The sequence below is a fragment of the Mycteria americana genome, chromosome 6 (assembly GCF_035582795.1).
Source record: "Mycteria americana isolate JAX WOST 10 ecotype Jacksonville Zoo and Gardens chromosome 6, USCA_MyAme_1.0, whole genome shotgun sequence".
Taxonomy (NCBI): domain Eukaryota; kingdom Metazoa; phylum Chordata; class Aves; order Ciconiiformes; family Ciconiidae; genus Mycteria; species Mycteria americana.
Genome location: NC_134370.1, coordinates 67,296,216 through 67,317,637, shown reverse-complemented (window position 1 = coordinate 67,317,637; position 21,422 = coordinate 67,296,216). Strand labels below are relative to the sequence as shown.

The following is a 21,422-nucleotide window of genomic DNA, read 5'->3' as shown; positions in this document are numbered from 1 at the left end:
TTATAATCCTTAGCACTGCTTAACCTCCATTTGTTTGGACATAAATAGTACAGTCCCAGACTGGTATTTAAGTGATCAGCAGGAACACTCCCATCTCTCTAGCAGCTATTTATTTACTTGGACTCTCGTTCGCTGTATGAAACATTTTAAATTAATGTATATAACTGCTCTCCCCTGTGCTTCAGGAGCCTTCCCCCGGCCTGTCACTGCCGACAGCACAAAGGTGCTCATTTAGAGCCAGAACGTCAACCTGATCCACGTGAATGCAGCCACAGACAAGCACCGCGCTCTGCATAAATACACCTCTTGTTCTTAACGCAGGGCCTGAGTCTGCCAAGCTCCACCGATCTTCTGCCAGGTGCCCTCAGAGCACCGGGAGTCAGCACCAGGCAGGATCAGACTGACGCTGATCGCATTGTACAAGACGGTCCTGCCTGTCTCATTATGGTGGTGCTTGGTCTCTGTGGCTTTTGGAGACCAGACCGTGGTCACAGTGCCTTCCCCTTGCCATCTGCCATGCTGTAAGAGCGTGCACATGCCCTGACGTGCAACCAGCAACCGCGTCTCCTCCAGCTGGGAGCTTCTCAGATGCTGCTGGATGCTGAGAGGAAGCTCCCAAGAGCCCCCGGAGCCTGCAGAGCCACCCTCTGCCACCCAGTGCCCTCGTGCCCCTGCAAACTGGTGTGACAGGCCCTGCCCAAGTCAGCCTCACCCGTAGGGAGCCACTTCCCCAGCCTTCAGCACAGCAATCACTCTGCCCCGCTGGGTGCCGGATTCCTTCTCCAGTCCGATAACAATGATATCCCCTCCTCTCCTAGAAGAGAAACGAGGGAGATGTCACATGTATTCCGCAGGGGAGACTGGTGACAGCCGAGGAAGATCCGTGCTGGATATCCGTCCTCCCTGCTGCGATCCCTCCTGCAGTTACAGACCTTTTGCAGGGAAGAGGGCATTGCAATGCCACCAAGGGACATCTTGAATCCACTACAGTGAGAGCCCCCGTAACAGGCAAAATCAGATTCCCAGTGGTTTCCATCAGCTCAACAGGAGACAACAGGATTTTCCAGGGTTGTGACTGAGCAAAGATGCTGCCTGCTGTTCTTTATTTCCTCAGGAGCTGGGGAAACAGGGCTTTGAGTTTTACCATCCACCCACATTTCTGTTGAAATCAATCCTGCGATACCTTAGATGTGGCCATTCTGCCCAACACTAGATATCTTTAAAAAGGAGCAGAAAAATCGATGTACCATTGCACTGGGAACAAAATTTCTTAATGACAACTTGACTTTCTAGGCAGGCGAATCATACTGGGAACGCAAAGTTTCTGAATTAGCTTGAGCTAATCTCATGCTCAGCCCAGGAGGGATTTTGACAAAGTTGCTTTGATAAGTGACCCACTTACCTGGGGATCCATATGAGGTCTTTTACTGGAAGAATCTTGACAGCTTGAAGATGCTGCGTGTTGTCACCCGCAGGCATAGCATCGTGATCCAGGGAAGGCTTCAGCTCATGAAATTTTTCAGACTCCTCAAAATCTGTGGAGAGTGGTGCACTGGAAGAACTCATGGGCGAGCTGGGTAGACTGGAGGGGTACCGGGTTATTCTGTTAGGAGGCGAGGAGGAGTAGGAAGACACAGAGCAATAATCTGTGAGTGAGTCCTGGTGGTTCAGTATCTGGGTGCCAACCTCCGGGCTGTAGATAATGCTCATGTCCGCCAGCGGGTTACTCTCCATCGCTTTGTGGTTTATAGGTGCTGTAGCTGGGATGGGTGCCGAAGGCTGCTGGATTGTAAACATGTCTCTGAGGGGGCTGCAGTCTCCGCAGAAGTAGCGCGCACAGAGCTGGTAGGTGGTAACGTGATACATCACCAGGAAGTTGCTTTTATTGTCCAGACACCACACCACCTCCTCCCCGTGACACTCAGAGTTGCAGGCGATGGATGTGATCACCGACGGTGGGTTGAAGGGCTCCAGCCTCCTGCTGATCTCCATCGTGGCGCAGTCTATGATGAGGATGCCGGGGCCGTTGCTGTACCAGACCTCTGCTCCGCTGTTGGTGATCTCCATGGCCTTCACGGGGTACGGGTTCTGCCGCGGGTCATCATCAGAAATGTTGAATTTGGACCTGTTTGCTGTGTGGGAGCACAGGTAGGAGCAGCTGTCCCCTGGGATGCCCTGGGACACTGAAAACACTGCTACAAGTCCATCCGACAAGCCGGCCAGCACCACGTATGAGTTCTGCAAGAAAGAGACAGCAGATTCGCTATCCGGATTCTTTACTTCTCTGCAATACAAGAGCTTTCAATCCCAGAGGCTCTGGCTGCCTCTCACAATTCTGCAAGTACATTAGTAACTTACCCCAAATCACTCAGTGATAACAGCAACATAAAAAGAAGTCATTACATAGAAGCTGCTGCAGAGCCATACTCCTCTCACCCAGTATTACCTCTCTCTTTATTGGCAAGGGAGGACAGATGGACCTGGCAGCCTGCCCCGAAGCTTAACAAATTCAAGCTGGAGTATGTTCAGAAAAAGCCATCATGATCCTAGGAATCCAGCTGTAGAAACCCGGCTCATTTCCAGAAAGGAGTAAAGCTATTGCTATCGGTGTAGGTTGGAGAGGAATGGAAGAAATGCAGTAAAAACAGAAAGAGAGGGAGACAATCCCCTCACAAACAAGAGCATACAGTGATCGCTCCATAACCGATGTCTGCTGCTTTAACATCACCGCTCCTCCCAGGGACGTGCTCTGGGTCTGGGATCCCTGGCAGCTCACAGACATCCCAGCGAAGGGCACAGAAGCAGCAGCAGTTCAGCAACGCGGCTGCCAAGTGCCACGAACCATTCTGCAGGTAGTTAAAAACCTGCCCCTGAACGTACAGATGTGTTGGCTGTGGGAGCCACGGCCGGTGTCGAGCCCCAGTACAGCGCTCCGCGGCACTGCTGCGATGGATACCGTCACGTCCCGTGGACGGGAGCCGGTGAGAAAGCCACAGCTTGCAGGGTCTCTGACTCCTCCAGCTCATCACAGCAGTGCAAAATGCTGTTAAACAGACTGGGAAATGCATCTCTCGGGAACAAAACTCCCCGTGACCTTGGGTCTGTACCAGAAACTCCCCCATCTGTGAAGCAGATAAAACAATACCTGCCTCAAAGGCCTTTCTATTTCCTCCCTGTGGAGCAATAAATTCTAAAAAAAGACCCTTTGCCCAGGGCTTTTTTGCTGTTGTTACAATCTCGCCGGACTAAAGCAAAGCAAAGCGAACAGAACCAGACAGAGCACCGCCAGCTGAACCGACACAACCTCACCCCTCCGCAGCCCTGCCATGGCGGAAAGCCCTGCCTCCCGGCGTGCCTGGGACGCCAGCGACGCTGCCCGCCTCTGCGACATGGGATGGGGACTCGGCGTCACCCCTTGCTGCTCATAAATTAAGGGAAAGCCTGGGCCCTTCCAGGGATCTTGGCTGTGCCAGCCCTGGAAGATAGCTCCCAGGCTGCTTAAGTCCGTAGAGGCCAAAATCAGTATCTTGAATGGCTCTCAGGTATCATGGGGCAGATAGTATAGGGGTAAGTATTAGTTTAATTGATAGCACTGTTTGCAAGGCTCATTAAGAGTCTTGGACAAAAAGACACTATCTGCATACAAAGTATGAGTAAAACCAAGAGTGTGCTGAGCCCGTATGACTAATCCAAATCACAGCAGAATTTTACTGTAATGGGAAAAACTAGGGAAGCAAGTGGAAAGTTGTGAAATGGAGCTTGGACTTTAACTCAGTCCAGTCCCAATTCTCTAACCACTAATTAAAAGAAACCCAAATGGCCTGCAGTGTTTGGTGCCATGTCCCTGCTGCCATGTGGATCTGGTGCAAAGGCCCCTGGATATGAGTTTGCCAGGGAGTTGCATCAATAGGTTGGAACATGGCACTATGCTTTGCACAAGCTGGGTTTTGGGTTACTTTTTTCTTTGGAAAGGAGTTCAATTATTTAAAACAGAACAAAACAAAGCAGAACAGCCCACATTTCTCTGGTGAAAACAGTCCAACTTTTTCAGTCCAAAGGACCCTGCACGACAGGTATTTCTTACTAAAAAGGGAAAATGTAAATTTAAATGGGATCATCTGAAATTAACCGTAATGTGGGTATGTCAACCTGAACTGCTCCTAGCGTGACACAGGACACTATGAAAGTCTTCAGAGATCTCTATAATTTTGTCTCATTTGATTTGAAAATGCTGAATTTTCCAAGCATAGTCTTCACAAAAAATATTTTGATTTCTTTGATTAATGTCAGCTACTGCAGAACAGAATCCAGATTCCCTTTTGGGTTCCATAGGCCAAATTTCCCCAGCACTGAGCAATCGGCACCATAACTGGGCAGAGCTGCGTCAGTGATCCCCACCCAGCTTTACCAGTAATACCAACTCTGCCAAATTCTAGCCTGTCTGGAATAGCACAATGGTGGAAGCAAATCTGGAAGATATTTTATGCTTTAGGGCACTTATTACTCACTGCCTTGGCTATTGGGACCTGTTTCTATCCAGCCACTGTTGTTATCTGTTTGAGAAAGGAGGAGTAGGAACTCAAACGCTGAGAAATGCCCTCAGCCCGCCATCCCTCGCCTGACTGAGACGAGGGAGTGACCCATTTCACAGAAGACCACGGCAAAGGCCGCCCACCCCCGGGTGCCACTGACTCACCAGACTTTATTAGCTGCCGATACAGCCGGGCAGCGAGGCAAAACTCTCCAAATCAGGGTATTACAACAGTGACCAAAGGCAGGCAGGGCAGCAGTCTCCAGAAACCTTAGGTAACTTTCTCAGAATTCATTTTCAACGTTCGAGCTCCACAAAGAGCCAACAAAAACACACAGCAACAAAACTGCATTTGAAGTCTCTGTCCTGCCAGAAGTCCTGCTGTGCCAGGGAGGAAGGCCTCTGAGCAGGGCTGTGACGGTATGTGATGTGCAGGAGATGAGCTGGCTCCAGACGTCCTGTCCTCGCAGCTAAGGACAGCGCAAGGCTTGGAGCCGTCGGGACGGCCACTGTGAGCAGGTTAAAAAAGAAAAAATACAGCCCCCGACACCACAGCCTCGGTCACCTCCTCCTCTCTTCCCCACAGGGTCTGGCACTGCTGGCAGCAAACGCCGCAGCAGGCTGCAGCCTTTAAATGCAGCTTTTGTTTTCGTGTGTTCCAGGTTTTTGCAAGAGGCCAGAGGCTTGCACCCATTCAGATGTCTCTCTCCCTCAACATCTCTTTGTAGGAACGCTGCAAACCAATTCAGAAAGCATCTTGTTTTGCTCTTTTTAACCTGTTTGTTTGCTTATTTGTTTTTTTCTTCTGAAAGGAAATTCACTGAAAACTTAATTGTTCGCCAAAAACAATGATACTGGTGACAGAAAGCATGCAACAAAAAAGCTTAAATTGTACAAGACTTTTCCTTGGCGGGCGAGTTTTGGATTCTGGGCCCCTCTCTGCTGCTTTTAAATTTCCATGATGATTCTTTTGGATGAGAAACCAAATTTTGGAAACTATTTCTTTTGGATCAGTCTTCCCAAGGCAGTCGTAAAGAATTCCCCTTCCCAGCAACATCCCTCGGCAATTCTCTGACTGCTAGTTACCTCACATCTCATCAGCTAAAGGCTTTCTTCCCAGGGAAATGCGAGCAATTCTCTTTTCCGCTGGACAATAATGACTATGTGATAACTCTGATACAGCTTGCTGCACTGTACAGCGAGTTTGACAAGTGTAAGCTTTCCACTTAGCTTTGTTGGAACAACTGGCTGTTTCGAAAAACAGTTTAGTTTCTTGCCAGCCTGGTCTGCACATCCCTATGGCTGCTGCTCTGGCTATTTCACTGCCAAACTCATTCATAGAAAGGAGAGAGGAAAAGGTAAGTCCAATAAACTAAGAAGGAGCGCGCCGAAGGGATGTGGATTTCTGGAAGGCTGGGTAGGGTCGGGGGAGGAAGGGAGGTGTCTAGACTCAATATTACTATTGTAGGGCCTGGCATTATTTATGACATTTTCTAGGCAAGCCACAAACTGAAAATAGAAACCAGGAGACATAAAGCCACTCGTAACCCCTGAGGAATGGCTTTGCAAGCTGTATGACAGTGGAAAAGCTGAAAGTGAAAGACTCGTTCAACTGTCCTGGACAAAACCTCAGGCGGTATGAAGAAGAAATTTGCCCTACACATCAGAAATGAAACTCCATGGCGGAGAAATGCCGCAGGTCTGGGAGCCAAAGAAAGCTGACAGATGCAGCCTCCCGGCGGGTGAAATTAATCCCTGTGCCAAGTTCACATCTATGCCCTACTTTAGTCCTACTTACACCATGTTTGGAAGTGAAGCAGTACACCTTACACTAACCATCTGCCTCGGATTCAGTTTGCAGCGATGCGGCAGTCTGAGCAAACGAGCCAGAAATGGACAATAACTCAGAACGGGCATGTGGTATAAAACAGCTCCACTGTCACTCCGAGAGCTGCTCCATATTGAGCTTTTAGACACATACAAGTCTGCTGGCATTTGCAAAAACTACATAGCTACCAATAACGTTGGAACATAATTATATGTTTTTACTTGAGGTGGCTGTAAGCAAACCGGAGGTAATTTAGCCAAAAACAGTTTTTATACATCTCCCAAGACTTGCCCACAATAGGCAGTCATGTCAGATTTCTCTTGCCAGTAAGTGGATGTTAGCAATTCCAGAACTAGACAGATACTATATCACTTTTGTTATTACCCGTAAGAGTAATTACCCATATTACCCATAAGAGTATTACCTATAAGAGCTGTATTATCTAAGTGTTCTCATTCAAAACCAAAAAAGAAGTGTGGCTGAGCCTAGGTAATATTTAAAGATGATTGTGCACACAAATGATAGCATGCACACACACCAGGAAAAGAGTGGGTACAAGAGCTAGGATATACCCAAGTCCTGCATTAGCAGTTAACAAATCTCTATTCTAATTATTGTTTCATGTCTCTACTTTGCTTGATCAGCCTAAACCTTGTCTTCCAGTGATGTGGAAACACAGCTGGAAAACTTCCTTGCAGAGGAATTTGATCTATTTTGACTATTTTCCCAGCAGGCTTGGAAGTGCCAGCTTTGGTCCCCTGACTCAGGTTCTTGCCCACACCTCTGTCTTCTGGCAGAGGCACAAAGACCTGGAAACCTTCTCCTCGCATTGCCAAAATGTTCCTGGGCATTGCAAAGTCCTTCAACACTAGCTAGTGACAAGCCGCGCAAACTCTGGCAGCGTGGCCTGGCAGCAGACGGCTTAGTTTCACTAATGCCCCTTTTCCTTCACGTTCCTCCTTACCTTTTTGACAACAGGCATTACTAGAAAGCAGCTCACAGTAGCAGGAGTGTCCAAACCCTTCTGCGGAGTCTTTAGAGGACACATGCCCTGCAACCCATACACAGAAATCTTCTGGTCCTGTGAAAGAGCACATAAAATTCTATAAATTGCAATCATCTTCCATGCTTTTCATATCTTGATACCCAAACAAGGTCAAATTGGTTCCAAAAACAGTTTTTACTTGTATTTTTTGATATCCAAAGCCTGCATTTCTCTTTGTGTTCCCTGGAGAACATTTGCTTTGTCTGCAGGTAGAAAGCAGGTGCTGCCTTCCCCAGAATGAGCTGTGGGCAGTATATGCATTGTCCAAAAGCCACCAAAATCACCATTTTAGGTTTTATCACCACATCTAAAAGTAGCATTTGACAACCCTGACTCTGGGTTTTTAAAAAAATTTTTAAACTTCTTACAAAAATAAATTAAAGGTATGGGTCCCTCCCCAACCCCAACAAATCCCGAACGTGAAACATGTCATATGTTATTTTGCATTAATCTCTCAGTTCAAGGAAAGCTAGTATTACATTGTATGTGGAATTACACCTGCTCTACACCTCGTAAATCTACTAAACTAACATAGAGCACCCAGCTTGGGGAATAGCAACATATTTCATTTTGTTCAAAAAGATGGATATAAAATGCTTTAAGATTTCTGAATTGTAATTTGTCTATACTTGTTGTTATGAAAAAATAGGAATATTTGAACTTTACCTCAATTTGGGAACAGAAGAAGTCAAAATATCTTATTTTCCTACAGGGAAAAAAGACCTATACTCTCACTCAGTTCCAGCATCCATGCTAGGGCGGGGTGAATTAACCAACACGAATTATTTATTCAGCAAGCATGGCCTTTTTTCCCCTCTCTGAAACACTGAACTTCAGGAACATTTCAATTTGTTTCAGCTATTTTTTGTTTGTTTTGTGTCAGAACCGGCTGACACTTAACACAGTCCTTTTTGATGAGTGGACAGGGGCTCTGAGGGACAAAGCAGCCATGCTCTCTTACTCTTATTTTTTTAGCTGCAGTTTTCCATGGTGAACACAAAACTTGGGTACCCATTTCCCACCAACTGTCAAATCCCTCGGGCCTCTTTCAAAACCCCACCCTTAAACGCATGGTTTCTTTCACTGCTTCCCTTTATCGCTTACAGATAAGGACATTTCCCAGAAGAAACCCTGGGTACAGATATGCTTCAATTCGGAGAGTTTTGCCTTGGAAAGCCGAGGTTCCCACGATCGCTTTGAAGACCAGGAGGCATGATTTTGATCTAGGTATCAGCTAAGGAACAGGCAGAAACAATACACCCCAAGACAGCAGATGCAAAGTCACGCTGCTCATCTGAGACACCCATTGTCTCAAACACTCTTAGCTTTACTAATTTAATAGGCTCTTTCTCTTCATTTGTGTCTCTTCTAACGAGGCCCCTCTTGAGCCAGGCACTGAAGCGCAGGCAACACTCACCTCAGTGGCAGCCCAGAGGGCATTCTGAAATTTTAGTTGGCAGCATAGCTTCATTCCTGGGCAGCTCATCCTCTCCACTTCTATGACTCCTTTCTCTGGATTCACCACCGTGTAGTTTCTGAAAGGAGCAAATAACAATTTCCTATAGCCAACATTCAGCCTGCAAACTGCTGCAGGACGGCACTTGGCACTTTTGGCCAAGCCGTAACACAACCGTCCAGATGTGGACGATGCTGCAAGGCTCCCCACCCCTCCAAATGGTCTTTGTAAAGGAAGAGAAATACAGATGTGCCACGGCTCTTCCTCAGGAGGCAGATAAGCAATTACTTCTGTGAAGATTTAAACCCAGCTATATGACTTTGCGCGGAAATGGATTAGGAGAATTTAAGTGGTCTGTTACTATAATTCAGCTGTGAGACAAACAGCTCCAGCTGAATAGCAGTAATTAATAGCTGGGAGGTCTTAGCCCATCTTGCCCATTAGGTTCTCAAGAGAGTATGTGCTCCTTCTCCAAGTTCACTGCCTCAGTATTATCTGGCTTCATTACTTATTTTAGTACATAAACGGAAGAGCATGATTCTTCCAAATAAGAGCAAAGATCTGTAACCTGATAAAATAATTTATAAATATGACTAATTAATATTTTTGTAGCTAAAAGGATTTTGTTTGTTTAGGGTTTGGGGAAGCTTATTGGGTTTGGGTGTTTGAACAATAACTGGATATTCACAATCACATCTGTGAGCCCCAGATGTTTTACCAACTGTGGCACAAGCAATTACACATGCTGAAATCTGTCACATATAAGTAATTTGTTATTCAGCAGTCTCCAGCAAGTGGATTGTCCAGTCAGGAAGCAGATTCACTGAGATATATTGCTGTGAATATTTGGACAACATCCATGTATTCAAAATACATCTGTGAGCCCCATGTGTTTCACCAGTTTTAGCAGGAATAGTTATACTGTCTGCACTGAACGACTGACCAGGCACCACAAATAGCAAAGCAAATCGTTCATGAACAAATCACGTACCTTTCCCATTAGGTTAATGGTTACAAACAATGAACACATTGATAGAAAATTCAGATCAGTTTGTGAATGTTTCCAAATAAGATTGGGGCTATAAAAATCAGTAACATCCATAAAAATAAACCTAACTAGCCATGGGTCACATGTGGCTGAGCAAAATACCATCATCTCAGTCACAATTTAATAACATTTAAAGCACATGCCTATTCAGTATAGCACACATTTTACTGGCAGTATACACTTGGATGCACACACAGCTTCAGGCATGCGGTTAACTCCTGATGATTTCAATAGGATTTAAGCATGTGCTTAATTGCTTTGCAGAACAGAGATGGAACTGCAGTCTCAATTAGGAAAGGTTTAGTGTTAAATGGCCTCATTAGGAAAGGCAGAACACGTCTGTTCTCATGTGCAAATGCTTCATCCTGTGTGTGTGAATCATTACACTGCCCTAATCTTCTCCTCATATTAACTGAAGCAGAGTTAAGCTCATTAAATATCCTTTATAAAGCAACCACTGTTCCCAATTAAAAGAGTTTGGGAAAACAGTGTTCACCGTATCCTTGGCATTCACCCAAATTCACTTTCACCTTCTTTACCTCCCTCCCAGAGGCATAAGTGAAGACGCTGAAGGATTTTTACTTGAAAAAAGAACAAGAGAAAGAAATTACTACTATGAGCCGTCTCACCTGGTGTCTTCCTTCCCATCCCAGAACACCACAGTGTACTCCTGTCCTTGGGAGCAGAAGAAGGAAGACTGCTTCCCACAGGATAGCAGGTACATAAATGTCGCAAAGGTAGGATCTTTCATCTGTCCTACCACAGAAATGGCCAGTGGACGCTGTTGGGAAAGTAAAAGAGAAAGACATATGTCACACAGGACAGCTGGAGGTCCAGATGAAATAAAAGAATCATAATAATCATTATTTATTAAAGCTAGAGAGCCTAGAAGTAGGACTTCTTTAATAAACACTTCTGCTACTTTCTCAAATCTACACCAAATTCTTATAAATCCCACCTGGTTGGTTCTTAGCATCCTCCATACCCCCCACACTGAAAACAAACCTCTTCTGTACTTCCATGGTTTGGCCTGTGTTTCTCTTACACATTTTATTGATTAATTTCTTCAGGTTTATGAATTTTGGAAGCTGACTCACTGTCATGACGGTGTCTAGCTGTTTGTGAGTCAAACTGACCTTTGTTTGAAGGACAGCAGCTCTGAAATGGCAACTTGCAATTAATGAAAAACATAATGCAGCATAAGCCTTTTCTCATACTTTGAACCCTTTTCTTCCTCATACCGCATTTTATAATCTTGGGGTTTTTGAAGTCTTTGTAGTTACGTTCACAGCATGATACTGTAGCTGTTTCTAGAAATTATGGGTAACGTCTTGCTCTGGTGAAATCAATAGCTTAACTGCCATTGACGTCAAGGGACCTTCATGTCACCGCAGATGTCTAAGGCCAATCTGCCATAGTTTCATTCATAAAACTCTCGATTAAGTCAACAGAAGTTCTGGGCCATATCAGCAGGAGGGGTAAATGGGCAACTGAGCTGTTCTGCTGTACCGAGAGCAAGCCTAGCTCTCCTGCGTGAAGAGGGCTGCTGCCAGATCGCTGTTAGCTACACAATCAGAAAACACTGGTCATGAGGGTTGTCATGTACCTTTTCTGGCTTAGTGTCCCAACACTCCATCATGAGTGCCTGCATCCTATATTGCTGCACCTCTTCTGGCTGCCCAAGAACAGGACGGATCCCTTTAGACAGCTTCTTTGCAATCTGGAGCTGGTGTTGTCCTAGCACAGGCCGCTGACCAGACAGCAGCTCATACAGGACCATCCCATATGAGAACATGTCGACCTAGAGCCAGAAACGGAGAAAAAAAAACAGGGCAAACCTCCCTTGGTGGGTGGAGAGGAGACAAGGAAGGCTATGGTAGGAAAGCTAGTGCTGCATACCATGCACGTATAAGGGAATTCAGCCCCATGCATGAAGCCAGCCACCCACTGCTGTCACGCAAGGGCTGTGCCCACGGATACACCAGAGTTACCTTCTCATCGTAGACTATGCGAGGCCTGATCTCAGGAGCTTGGTAGCCCGGCGTGCCTTCCACGCCAAGCGCGCCTTCGTGGAACGACTGCCGGGAGATTCCGTAGTCAGAGAGTTTGATATTGATGTGCTCTTTGACGTCCAGGGACCACACCAAAATATTGTCCGACTTCAGGTCGCAGAAGATGATGTTCTTCTTATGCAGGTAGGCGAGGCCTGTTACAATCTGATACGCTATCTTGTGTGTCAGCATGTGTCCCAGCGGCACAAAGGAAGACCCTGGCACAAAGGAACAGCCTGTCTTCAGTTCTTGTAATTACAGTAACTGCTTTTTTCTCCCCTTTCTCTTTCTCTTTTAAACTACAGAGAAATAACTAACAACCTTTTAAAACATCACTCAATGCCACAATTTGAAATGACACTGTTTGTGTTACTACTATACACGTCTGACAGTGCTATTAGATTATTTTTTTAAACCCTTTCACTTCTAGACCCCTAAATCTTCTGGTGAAAATTAGTGTTTGACTGGAAGTTGACACAAAGCCAAGGTGCTAAGAGGGTCCGATGGCCTCAACCTATCTTGGAATTAGTGTCATTCATTTGACAGCGACAGAATTACAGATAATTATGAGATAATTTAGAGTGCCAGAGACCCATCTGCAGGAGGAAGAACACAGCATTACCCATGCAGCACTGAAGTGAGATGCACTTCTTATTAATTTGCAGAGAAATTGAAAATCCAGGTCTCCAAAGTAGTTTTGAAAATCCTGAGCATCAATTTTTACTAGGTTCCCAAAGGCACAGTTTAAGAGCAATTCCATCCCTTCCACTTCCCCTAGTCTGGAAAAAAATACCCTTCAGTAAATCAAGCAGTAATTTAAACGTTGTTGACCATTTGTCACTACCATGACTCGGAGAGTGAGCTCTCCCAGGAGGGAGACCCTGTTTTTACCTTTGGAGTTTTCAGACAATACAGTGGTGAGGCTGCCCAGAGGGGCCAGCTCTAGGGCAAAGCAGAGAGGATGGATGCTGATGCCAATGAGGGAGACGATGCAGGGGTGTTGCAGCGAGTGGAGCATGCTAGCCTCCTGGCGAAACTCGGAGAAGTTCTTCATGGCGTCCATGGCTCTCAGGTGTTTCAGCATGGTATCTGGCAAGACACACAAACCCCTTCTCACTCCCCAGCTGAGAAACCAAGTCAGAAACTCTTTGGAAGATGCTAATCACTGAGCAAATGCTGCAGGAGAAAGGTAGCTTGTAGGGTTATGCCAACAGCAAGGCTCTAAGTTGCATCCTCATGTTGATGCATGGGCCACTAACAGACATTGGCTATAAGCAGGATATATACGCTGCCTCAGGAAGCAAGTGCTCCCCTGGTGCTTTAACATCAACCTCGACTGTGTCTGGCACACACTGTTCTCATATATCACCTGGATGATTTTGAAAACTTGTGCTGTGCTTTTTAAAGCAGGCACTCTCTGGGTGTGGATGTCACATTGCAGACCCTTTGGTGGAAGGAGTCTTCCCTATCCTTTGCCAGCTGCCCTGCCAGAAGACAGACCCTTCACAGTAATTGTCCTTCTGCCATGGGACACCACAGGCTGCTCAGGCACGTCTGGTCTTTCCAAAGGTTGTTTGTCACTGAGACAGCAGCTGGCCTCCTCCGCAGCTCAGGGGTTCACTGCATCCTTCCCTGACAAGAATGAGGAAAGTGAGGCACTTTCCCCTTTCCTTTGCCCGTGGACTGAGGCTCTGCTGGAAACCTGTGCTCAACGGCCGGCACGTGCGGTACGAGAGCTTGTCCCTGCCTGGAGGAGCTGGCTGGCTGAGAAGGATTTCAATTTGCTTTCTGTAGCTGCTAGTACAGATGGAGTAAAAGACTTATTCAAAGGTGGAGACCCACAAGTCCTTAGTGCAAATCCATGCAAATCCACACTTCTCATTGCCAAATAGCTTGGGAACAGGAGATGAAATCTTGCCTCCCACCCCAGTCAAGAGCTCTGCCTTGGCACCCTATGAGTCCACCCATTGACCTGCAGGAGAGAAGCTCCCTGCAGTGCCAATGACCTTCATCGCTACAAGTACTTTCGTGAAGGACTCTTTAAGATGCATCCTCCTCCTCCATGGAAACACATCAATTTTGCTATATATTTCAAACCTGTATTTAAACAGGTGCTGCCAGCACTTCGGAGAGCGAAGGCTCTTTGGTCTTAGCTTGGGATCACAGGCTGCAAGAGCCGATTCCCAACACCAATTCTGTGTACTGTACCTGCAGCTGAAGTGGGAGAACCCTTGCATTTTTTAATCTGAAATCTCTTCACAGCCACCGGTTTTCCTTGGTATCGTGCCCGATATATAACGGTCCCACTTCCACCCTGGCCAAGAACGTTGTTTTCATTTTCACTGCATTCCAGTTTGCTATTTTCCAGGAACAGTCTGCCAAAAAGAGTTTGGAGCTTTTTAATTAAGAGGAAAGTTTCAAAGACACTGTAAATTCATGTTTTTAACGTGACTTCCATTTTCACAAATCCCTAATAGGTTCTTGTCTTATCTGCTGAGAGGACTGGATCACCTAAACTACCTTGGTCGTCTCAATGTACTCTATGCTGGCTCGTGTACAACAGACCTCTTGCAGAAAAACGTAAGTCAGGCAAATAAGCAAAAAAGGATTTTTACTGCGGCAATTTATCCCACAAGAATCAAACAGATCTGGAAAGCACATAAGGTCCTTTTCCAAGCAGATGACACAGGTACAGGTATTTCTATCATTTATCTGTATTAACGATTTTTTTGCTTCATTTACCTCCTGTTCCTCTTTTCTCTACTGAGGCAGGGCAGGATGTTTATGAACAGCCCCACACTCTGAAACCTGATTATTCAAATCAGCTTACTGTTCCCAGGCTGCAATTCATCATTTCCCCACTCTTCCAGAGACTACTTTTACAGCTGTTCACACTTCAAACATCTCCACTAGCCTCGCACCCATCAAATAAATCTCTAGGAGACAGCACTGCGAGGAGGGCTGTCGTGACGAGCCGATGGGGTGTTTGCCCAGTAAAATGACCCCAAGAAAGGAACAGGGGCCAGTGGGAGCACAGAAAGCTCCAACAGGACACAGTTTGATCTAGAGGTCTCATGGCTCTGCACTGGGCACGGAAAGGTCTGAGAGAGTGTGAACCAAAAGAGACATTGGTCTCCTGTCCTGGCTGCTGTCAGGAGGTCTCTTCCTCTACACACTAAGTAATAAGGGGTATAAGACTGAACCCATCTGGGAATGCAGTTAAGCAGCTTAAAGATTTGGCAGTGCTGCTATGGGTAGGGAAGAGCTGTTTCAGCTGTTCAGGACTGCCACACTACTACAACACATCCAACAGCCCTCAGCCGAGCAGGAGCCTTGACTCAATGTGAATTCTCTAGTGGTGTCTATATAAATTCACTCACCTACAGGCTCTTCAAAACTAAAGGCAATTTCGGTGCCAATCTTGTGATGCAGCAGCACTTCCTTTTGGTTTTGCCATATTAAAATCTCCTTTCTGGGATCCCAGAAAGACTCCCAACTACAGAAAGCTCTGGCCAGAGTACTGGGCAATGCAGGACAGCTGCAGCTTTAAAAAGGGACTTTCACATTGCACCACAGTAATCTCAAAGGACCCCCTGAAGTGATGACTCGGGTCAGCACGCAGCGATTGTCTAAGCAAGTGTGCTGACCACCAGGAGTGCAGTTTAGGATGAATTGCTAGAGCAGGGATTGAGAGCGGATGAATTTGTTTCCTGTGGTCAGTATGTTCCTCTAGCAGAGATGACTTAGGAAAAAAATCCAACCAAATTACATAGGTACACTGAAACTTAACCAAAGGCTATCACTTAACATTACCTGGCAGGAAAATCAGTCATGAAAAGCTCTGGGACCAGCTCTTGGAGAGAAACGGGGATGTCAGGGTGGTTAGGACATGTGATGTAATCCAGTTCAATGGCAGTCAGGACACAGTCCTCCATGTTAAAGTACTGCACGTCCTCTGCCTTCTCACCACACTCGTTCTCCTCCGGCTTGGAAGCTGCACAGATGTGGCAGGGCACATACTGTTCCATCAGCAACGTGCCATCACTCTCGGTGGCTGTGAGTGCTTCAAAGCAAGCAAGCAAACAGAAAACAACGTAACCCACACAAACTGAGAAAGCACAACAGCTCCTAGCGCATTCAAATGTCTACAGTCACTACCTGGATCCACTGGCTGAAAATGGTCACACTCACGAAGGCAGCAGTTTACGGCAGTGTATTGACTGGAATAAGAAAATAGCTTTTTGCAAAGTATGCACAGATAGCAAGAACAGTACTGAGGAGACAGGACTGTTGGCATAACTTAACAGCTACTCTGCTTTGGTCACAGGGAATGCACAGGCTTGAGAAGAAAATATATTCAGCACCAGTAGAAATTAAAAGGATATGAATAAAGCCTTGGAGAAAACCTCCTGCTTGCTGGGTGTCTGTGTGTGAACTGCATATAGGGATCACTGCGTATCCTGAAGGGCATGACCGTGCAGTAGAAGGATGGCAGCTGTGAGGCTGCCTAGGAGCCCCAACCACGTCTGCTTTGCAGACTGCAAGCTGCCAGATGGCTTCAGGCGGAGAGCAGGCATGGGAACGGGAACGGGAGTGGACTGGGAGGCACGGCACGCTGCGCTCAGGCTAAATGCTTCACGTGCAGGCTAGGAGTAAGCACTCACCTGCAGCACCCAACTTAGGAACACAGTTACTGTGGGCTCCCTCATGGGCAATGTCTTCAGCCCCTCCGGGGGAAATGTGGATTCTACCAAGACTAAACCTTTGGGAGGTTCACACCTCTCCCACTAACTACAGAGGGGTTTTGTGGTGACAGGGTCTGTTAAATGCCTACAATTAGGCAGGGTGAACACAGGCTGTAGCCTTTGAAGTCATGACTCTTCTCAAGCTTCAGTGATTAACGTTATCATTATTTTAATCCGAAGGCAAATAAAATCTTCTTTTATCTTCATAACATGCAGAACATGAATATATGAGAGTGCACAACTGTTTCCTCCAGAGAGCCTCCAATTAAGAGATTTTGGCACTGTTTTCTAGACCAGTGTGGGACGACAAAGAACACTTCAGATTTTGTTTTGGTTTTAAACAAAGTGTATTGGGGTTGCAAACAGCCCACTGGGTAACAGCAGGATCTGTGCTGATCACAGGAAAAACAACTGCAGGAGTCAAGGAAGTTACCTTGGCACAGAGTCCTTGGTATCATATTCACTCATGCCTCCCACATCACAATTTTATAAATTATAGGGTGTTAGAAATGGTGGGCAAATGCTGACCCCAGCTGATGCCAAAATGAATTCTGCCATCAAGGGACAGTGCCAAGTAGTTTGGGCCAAATCCTGTGCCTGCTATGAGCACTGGAAGAGTCTCTTGAACTCCTACAGAAGCAGGTCCTGTTTGAACTGTAGTATTTCACCTGGGCTTGCTGTGACTGACAGACTGAAAGACACAATGTCTAGACCAAGGTGTGCTGGCAAATGATCTGTCTGCAGGTTATCAGCATTTCTCAGACTTTATTGGCTTGAAACTGTCAGAGCCTGAGGGGTCTTCAATTAACACACAATATTGTGTGCCTGGAGAGCTCTGTCAAAGAACCTTCTGTTAAAAAGACATAATACTGCACAGAAAATTACAGTAGTTCTCTTACCAGGAAACCACTGGTCTATCAAAGAGTTGACATGATCTGTGATGAACGCCATTGCTGAAAAGTCTCTCACTTCTGACTGGCAAATTATTTTAATTCCACCACTTTTTTTCTTTTTCCAGTTCACATCAGAAGACTCGACACTGTGTAAGAAAGCCAAAAGACATGAAGCTTTTGTGAAGTATCAGTGTCAACAAACTTTCTTTCTCACAGGAAACCTGAGTTACATAATAACACATAGTTCAGAAGTAATCAAAATAAAAAGCAATCTAGCTTTGAGGATGATTTTCAATTCCGTCTGTTCTGCAAATGACTTTCAGAAGAGAATTCTTGCACAGAAATGCTGGTTGCTTACAATGGGTAAATGCTACCGAAGGTCAGACCCAGAGAAAACTCTGGCCTAAGTGAACTGATTATGATGGAGATTTTTGACAGAAATGCCCCATACAGAATGATGGAGGGTTAGGAGTTTTAAAAATCGGTAATAAAACTCCAGTGGCATAATAATAATAATAACAACACAACTTCCAAAAACTGTTTGGAAAAGTTTATGGACATAATGTTTGTGCAATTCCCACCAAAAAAAAAAAAAAAAGCTTTAATACAAAGAGCCAAGTTCCGTAACTCCCTGAAGTACATGGGGAGATAGGAGTATGACCACCACCATGGTCCGCAATTAAAGATTCCAGCCTGTGATTTGCAATTTCTGGGTCCAAGCCTCTACTCAGCTGCAGACTGATTAGATGAACTCAGGAAAGTCACTGTGCCCTTCTGGTCTCCAACCATGCAACAGCACCAATGGTTCCTCCCTACCTTGCCAGGGACTGGAAGAGAAAATGCATCTGCAGATACTACAAAGATGAAAGTCTTACGTGGCTGCCTACTCTGCATTTGTGAAAGAACATGGACAGCAGGTTTTCTCCAGGCTTGCAGCCAGCAGACACTCTGCCTTGGCCAGCTTAAACCAGTTAGCCATAGTCCCTGTTGCATGCAGTCTGATAGCACAGAAGCACCTCCATTGATCTGGATTACTGCCACACAGTGGTGAAGTTTTAGGATTCAGTGGACAACTCATTGACATAAGGAAATCTTTGCATGTGAAAATGCATGATTTTACGCTGGCAAAGAGTTCTGCTCCAAATATCGCTTTCCGTTTTCAGGCCTCTTTAAATTTGTGGCTGCAATAACACATAAGGTTGATATATTGAGAACTGCCAAACAATCAGTTATTCATCATTTTTGTCACCAGTTGTTACCAGATGAGTTATGTCTATTAGAAGAGCCTCCTCTTCTACTGATGAGTGAGCATATAGCATGAGTCAGGCCCATTCATTTCCATTCAGATGATGTGTTTCATACACTCTATTAGTCCCCTGTCATGCATGCTGCATTACGAACACAAATTACCTAAGATAGCCTCCATCAAAGGTAACGAACAGACCTTCCTGCCAGTAAACAGTGTGAGTCCTTTTGACTCGGAACGTGCTGCAGCGGTTCCTTTGGGTGCCTGTGAAGCTGTAGATGGTCACCTTTTTGTTTCTTGTCTTGGTGTTCTTCTTGTTTTCAAAAAGCTGAAACAAGCATAAAAGCACGAAAATCATTAAATTATTGAAATTTCTCATAAGGATGTCGTTTTAATCAAGCAATAAGATGACTTCTTTTTTTGGCTTTCACAGGTGCTATCATATGTCTTCCATTAAAGAGTGACTTGTGCTCATAAAAAAATTTTGCGATGGAATGAAAATACACGCAGTAAAAGTTGGTTTTGCAGCAATGGAAATATTTTTCATGCCACTCAAAAAGGAACAATTTCATATCAGTGAACAAAGTTAATTCTATAACTGTGACATTTGTTATATGAATTCTGCATTTGCAAAAGTCTTATAAACCTGAAGAAGAGCTAAATGTTCTAGTGAATGATTAAGTCTGCCCTCAATGTAGAGAGTTAACTTTTCCACCTGTTTCAGTGGGAGGAAGATGGCTTTTCTCCAAGACACTTCAAACCAGCACTTAGAGCAAAATGTATTTTTGTTTTAAAACCAAAGACTTAATCTGCAGAACTCCACTGTACTCATTGCTCTAACGCTTATTTGTCTGCAGACGGGTCTGACACCTGGGATCCTTTCCATTCACTTCAGTGAGGACTGGATGAGGTCCCTAGCAAAGGTGCTCTAGGGTTATGTAGTGCCCATGAGAATGTAAGCTAGGGGTTGCCAAGACAGCCCGTTAAAACAGGTAAAGTTATTACATGGTTTGAGAAGCCTGGAACACAGAGGACCTTCCAAAACCAGGTATCATGTTTTCCATGTTCTGTACATCAACGACAGAACACAGTTTAAATGGATAGCTGTTAAGCAGATACCACGGTAGTACTAAAAATACTTTGCAGGTATTTATTACAGTTTCCAGCAGGGCTATGTTTTCGGATGTAAGCTGCTGCAAAAATATGTCTGTAACAACATTAAAATTCACTTAGCTTTCAGAACCTTACAAACACTACTTTAATGATATGCATACCACTTGCACTAATAGGGTGCCTGCTTGCACTCATTATCCCATTAAGGCAACAGTCCCGTAATTTTCTTCTCATTTAAACCCATCTAGATTCAGATAGCTGACTTTGGTGGAGCTATTCCAGATCTCCACTGGCAAACAACGTGAGCAGAGTCTGGCCCAGAGGAACAGTCACGGACAACAGCCGCAGGCAGAACTCCAATTACTTGTAATTGGAAGATGCTGGAGGTACCGAGACCTTCCAGGGGATCATGGAGGCTGTGGAGAATGCAGGCTTTCTTCCCCAGTGCCAATTTGCTGTTCTAAATGACACGTACTGTGAAAACAGAATCAGATTTTGATTGCAGAGTCTCATCTCTCCCTATTTACTCAAATAATGTTATTGAAGTATGCGACTGAAGCAAGCTGGATGTAAAGAGACACCCACTTACGCTTATATTGAACAACAACTTTGGCTGTCTTCATTTGCTTGCAGAGAGATACAGTAACCTACCTGGAGGTCCATCTCCGCCAGGCTAATTAACATTCGGGCTATGAATCTTTGCCAAAAGCCAACTGGGACAAAACTCATCTTGAAGACCCTTTGGACTGTGTTTGCGGTCTGGTGGCAGAGCCCATGGATATCTAATGCTGGCTTGGTAGGAAGCAGATGAGGGAGGAGGTAGCTGAAACACATCAAATTCAACAGCTCAAATTTTAGCTACAGCTTGTAACAGTGAGTACATTGTTACTGGATAATAAGGCGATTCAGTCTCCAAAGAGATTTTTAATGGCACAGCCTACTGCATATAAAAAAGCTTTTAGACTAAAGGCACTGCAGCAATACATGGAGAAATTAATTTACACTATGGAAGCAAGCAGAGGCAAAACAGACATTACATAATTCAGCCAGGGCTATTGGACAGGGTTAAAATTGATGTAATGAGCAGGACATTTGTGTAATCACAAATTAAATGCATTAAAATATAAGAGTCATTAGAACAGCTGTCATGTTGGGACTCATTTTTGGTATCTTTACTACTCTGCCCTGGTAGTAAGCAGAGATTTACAGCTGTGCTCCTGCGTGGAACGGAAGATAAATGCAAAAACAACATACAGCAGCTCAGCTTCAGTAAGCCCAGAAGGTGGGGCGAGGAGGTGTCGTGGGAGGTGGCAATGAGGCAGTTACAGGCTGCAGGGCCTAGACTGCTCTGGCTCTCATCCCAGTCCCAGCATGAGAGCATCTTATGGGTCAACATGACAGGGTTTCCTGCTGCACCATACTGCAGCTGATGGCCTCCCTACCACATCCCTGACAAACTCCTAGGG

The 21,422-nt window shown here is 45.4% G+C and overlaps 1 protein-coding gene across 2 annotated transcripts in view; it reads right to left on the bottom strand.

Moving 5' to 3' along the window:
* Nucleotides 1-21,422, bottom strand: part of LRRK1 (leucine rich repeat kinase 1) — an 85,917-nt gene that overhangs the window by 4,648 nt on the left and 59,847 nt on the right. For both annotated transcript variants that reach the window (XM_075506325.1, XM_075506326.1), the window contains exons 21-33: nt 20,608-20,779; nt 19,008-19,171; nt 17,604-17,743; nt 15,773-16,022; nt 14,168-14,334; nt 12,851-13,048; nt 11,900-12,177; nt 11,515-11,709; nt 10,538-10,689; nt 8,822-8,939; nt 7,324-7,440; nt 1,403-2,238; nt 713-814 (exon numbers count right to left, since the gene is read on the bottom strand). In XM_075506325.1, the coding sequence (XP_075362440.1) occupies nt 713-814; nt 1,403-2,238; nt 7,324-7,440; nt 8,822-8,939; nt 10,538-10,689; nt 11,515-11,709; nt 11,900-12,177; nt 12,851-13,048; nt 14,168-14,334; nt 15,773-16,022; nt 17,604-17,743; nt 19,008-19,171; nt 20,608-20,779 (2,889 nt within the window). The remainder of the gene's footprint in view (nt 1-712; nt 815-1,402; nt 2,239-7,323; nt 7,441-8,821; nt 8,940-10,537; nt 10,690-11,514; nt 11,710-11,899; nt 12,178-12,850; nt 13,049-14,167; nt 14,335-15,772; nt 16,023-17,603; nt 17,744-19,007; nt 19,172-20,607; nt 20,780-21,422) is intronic.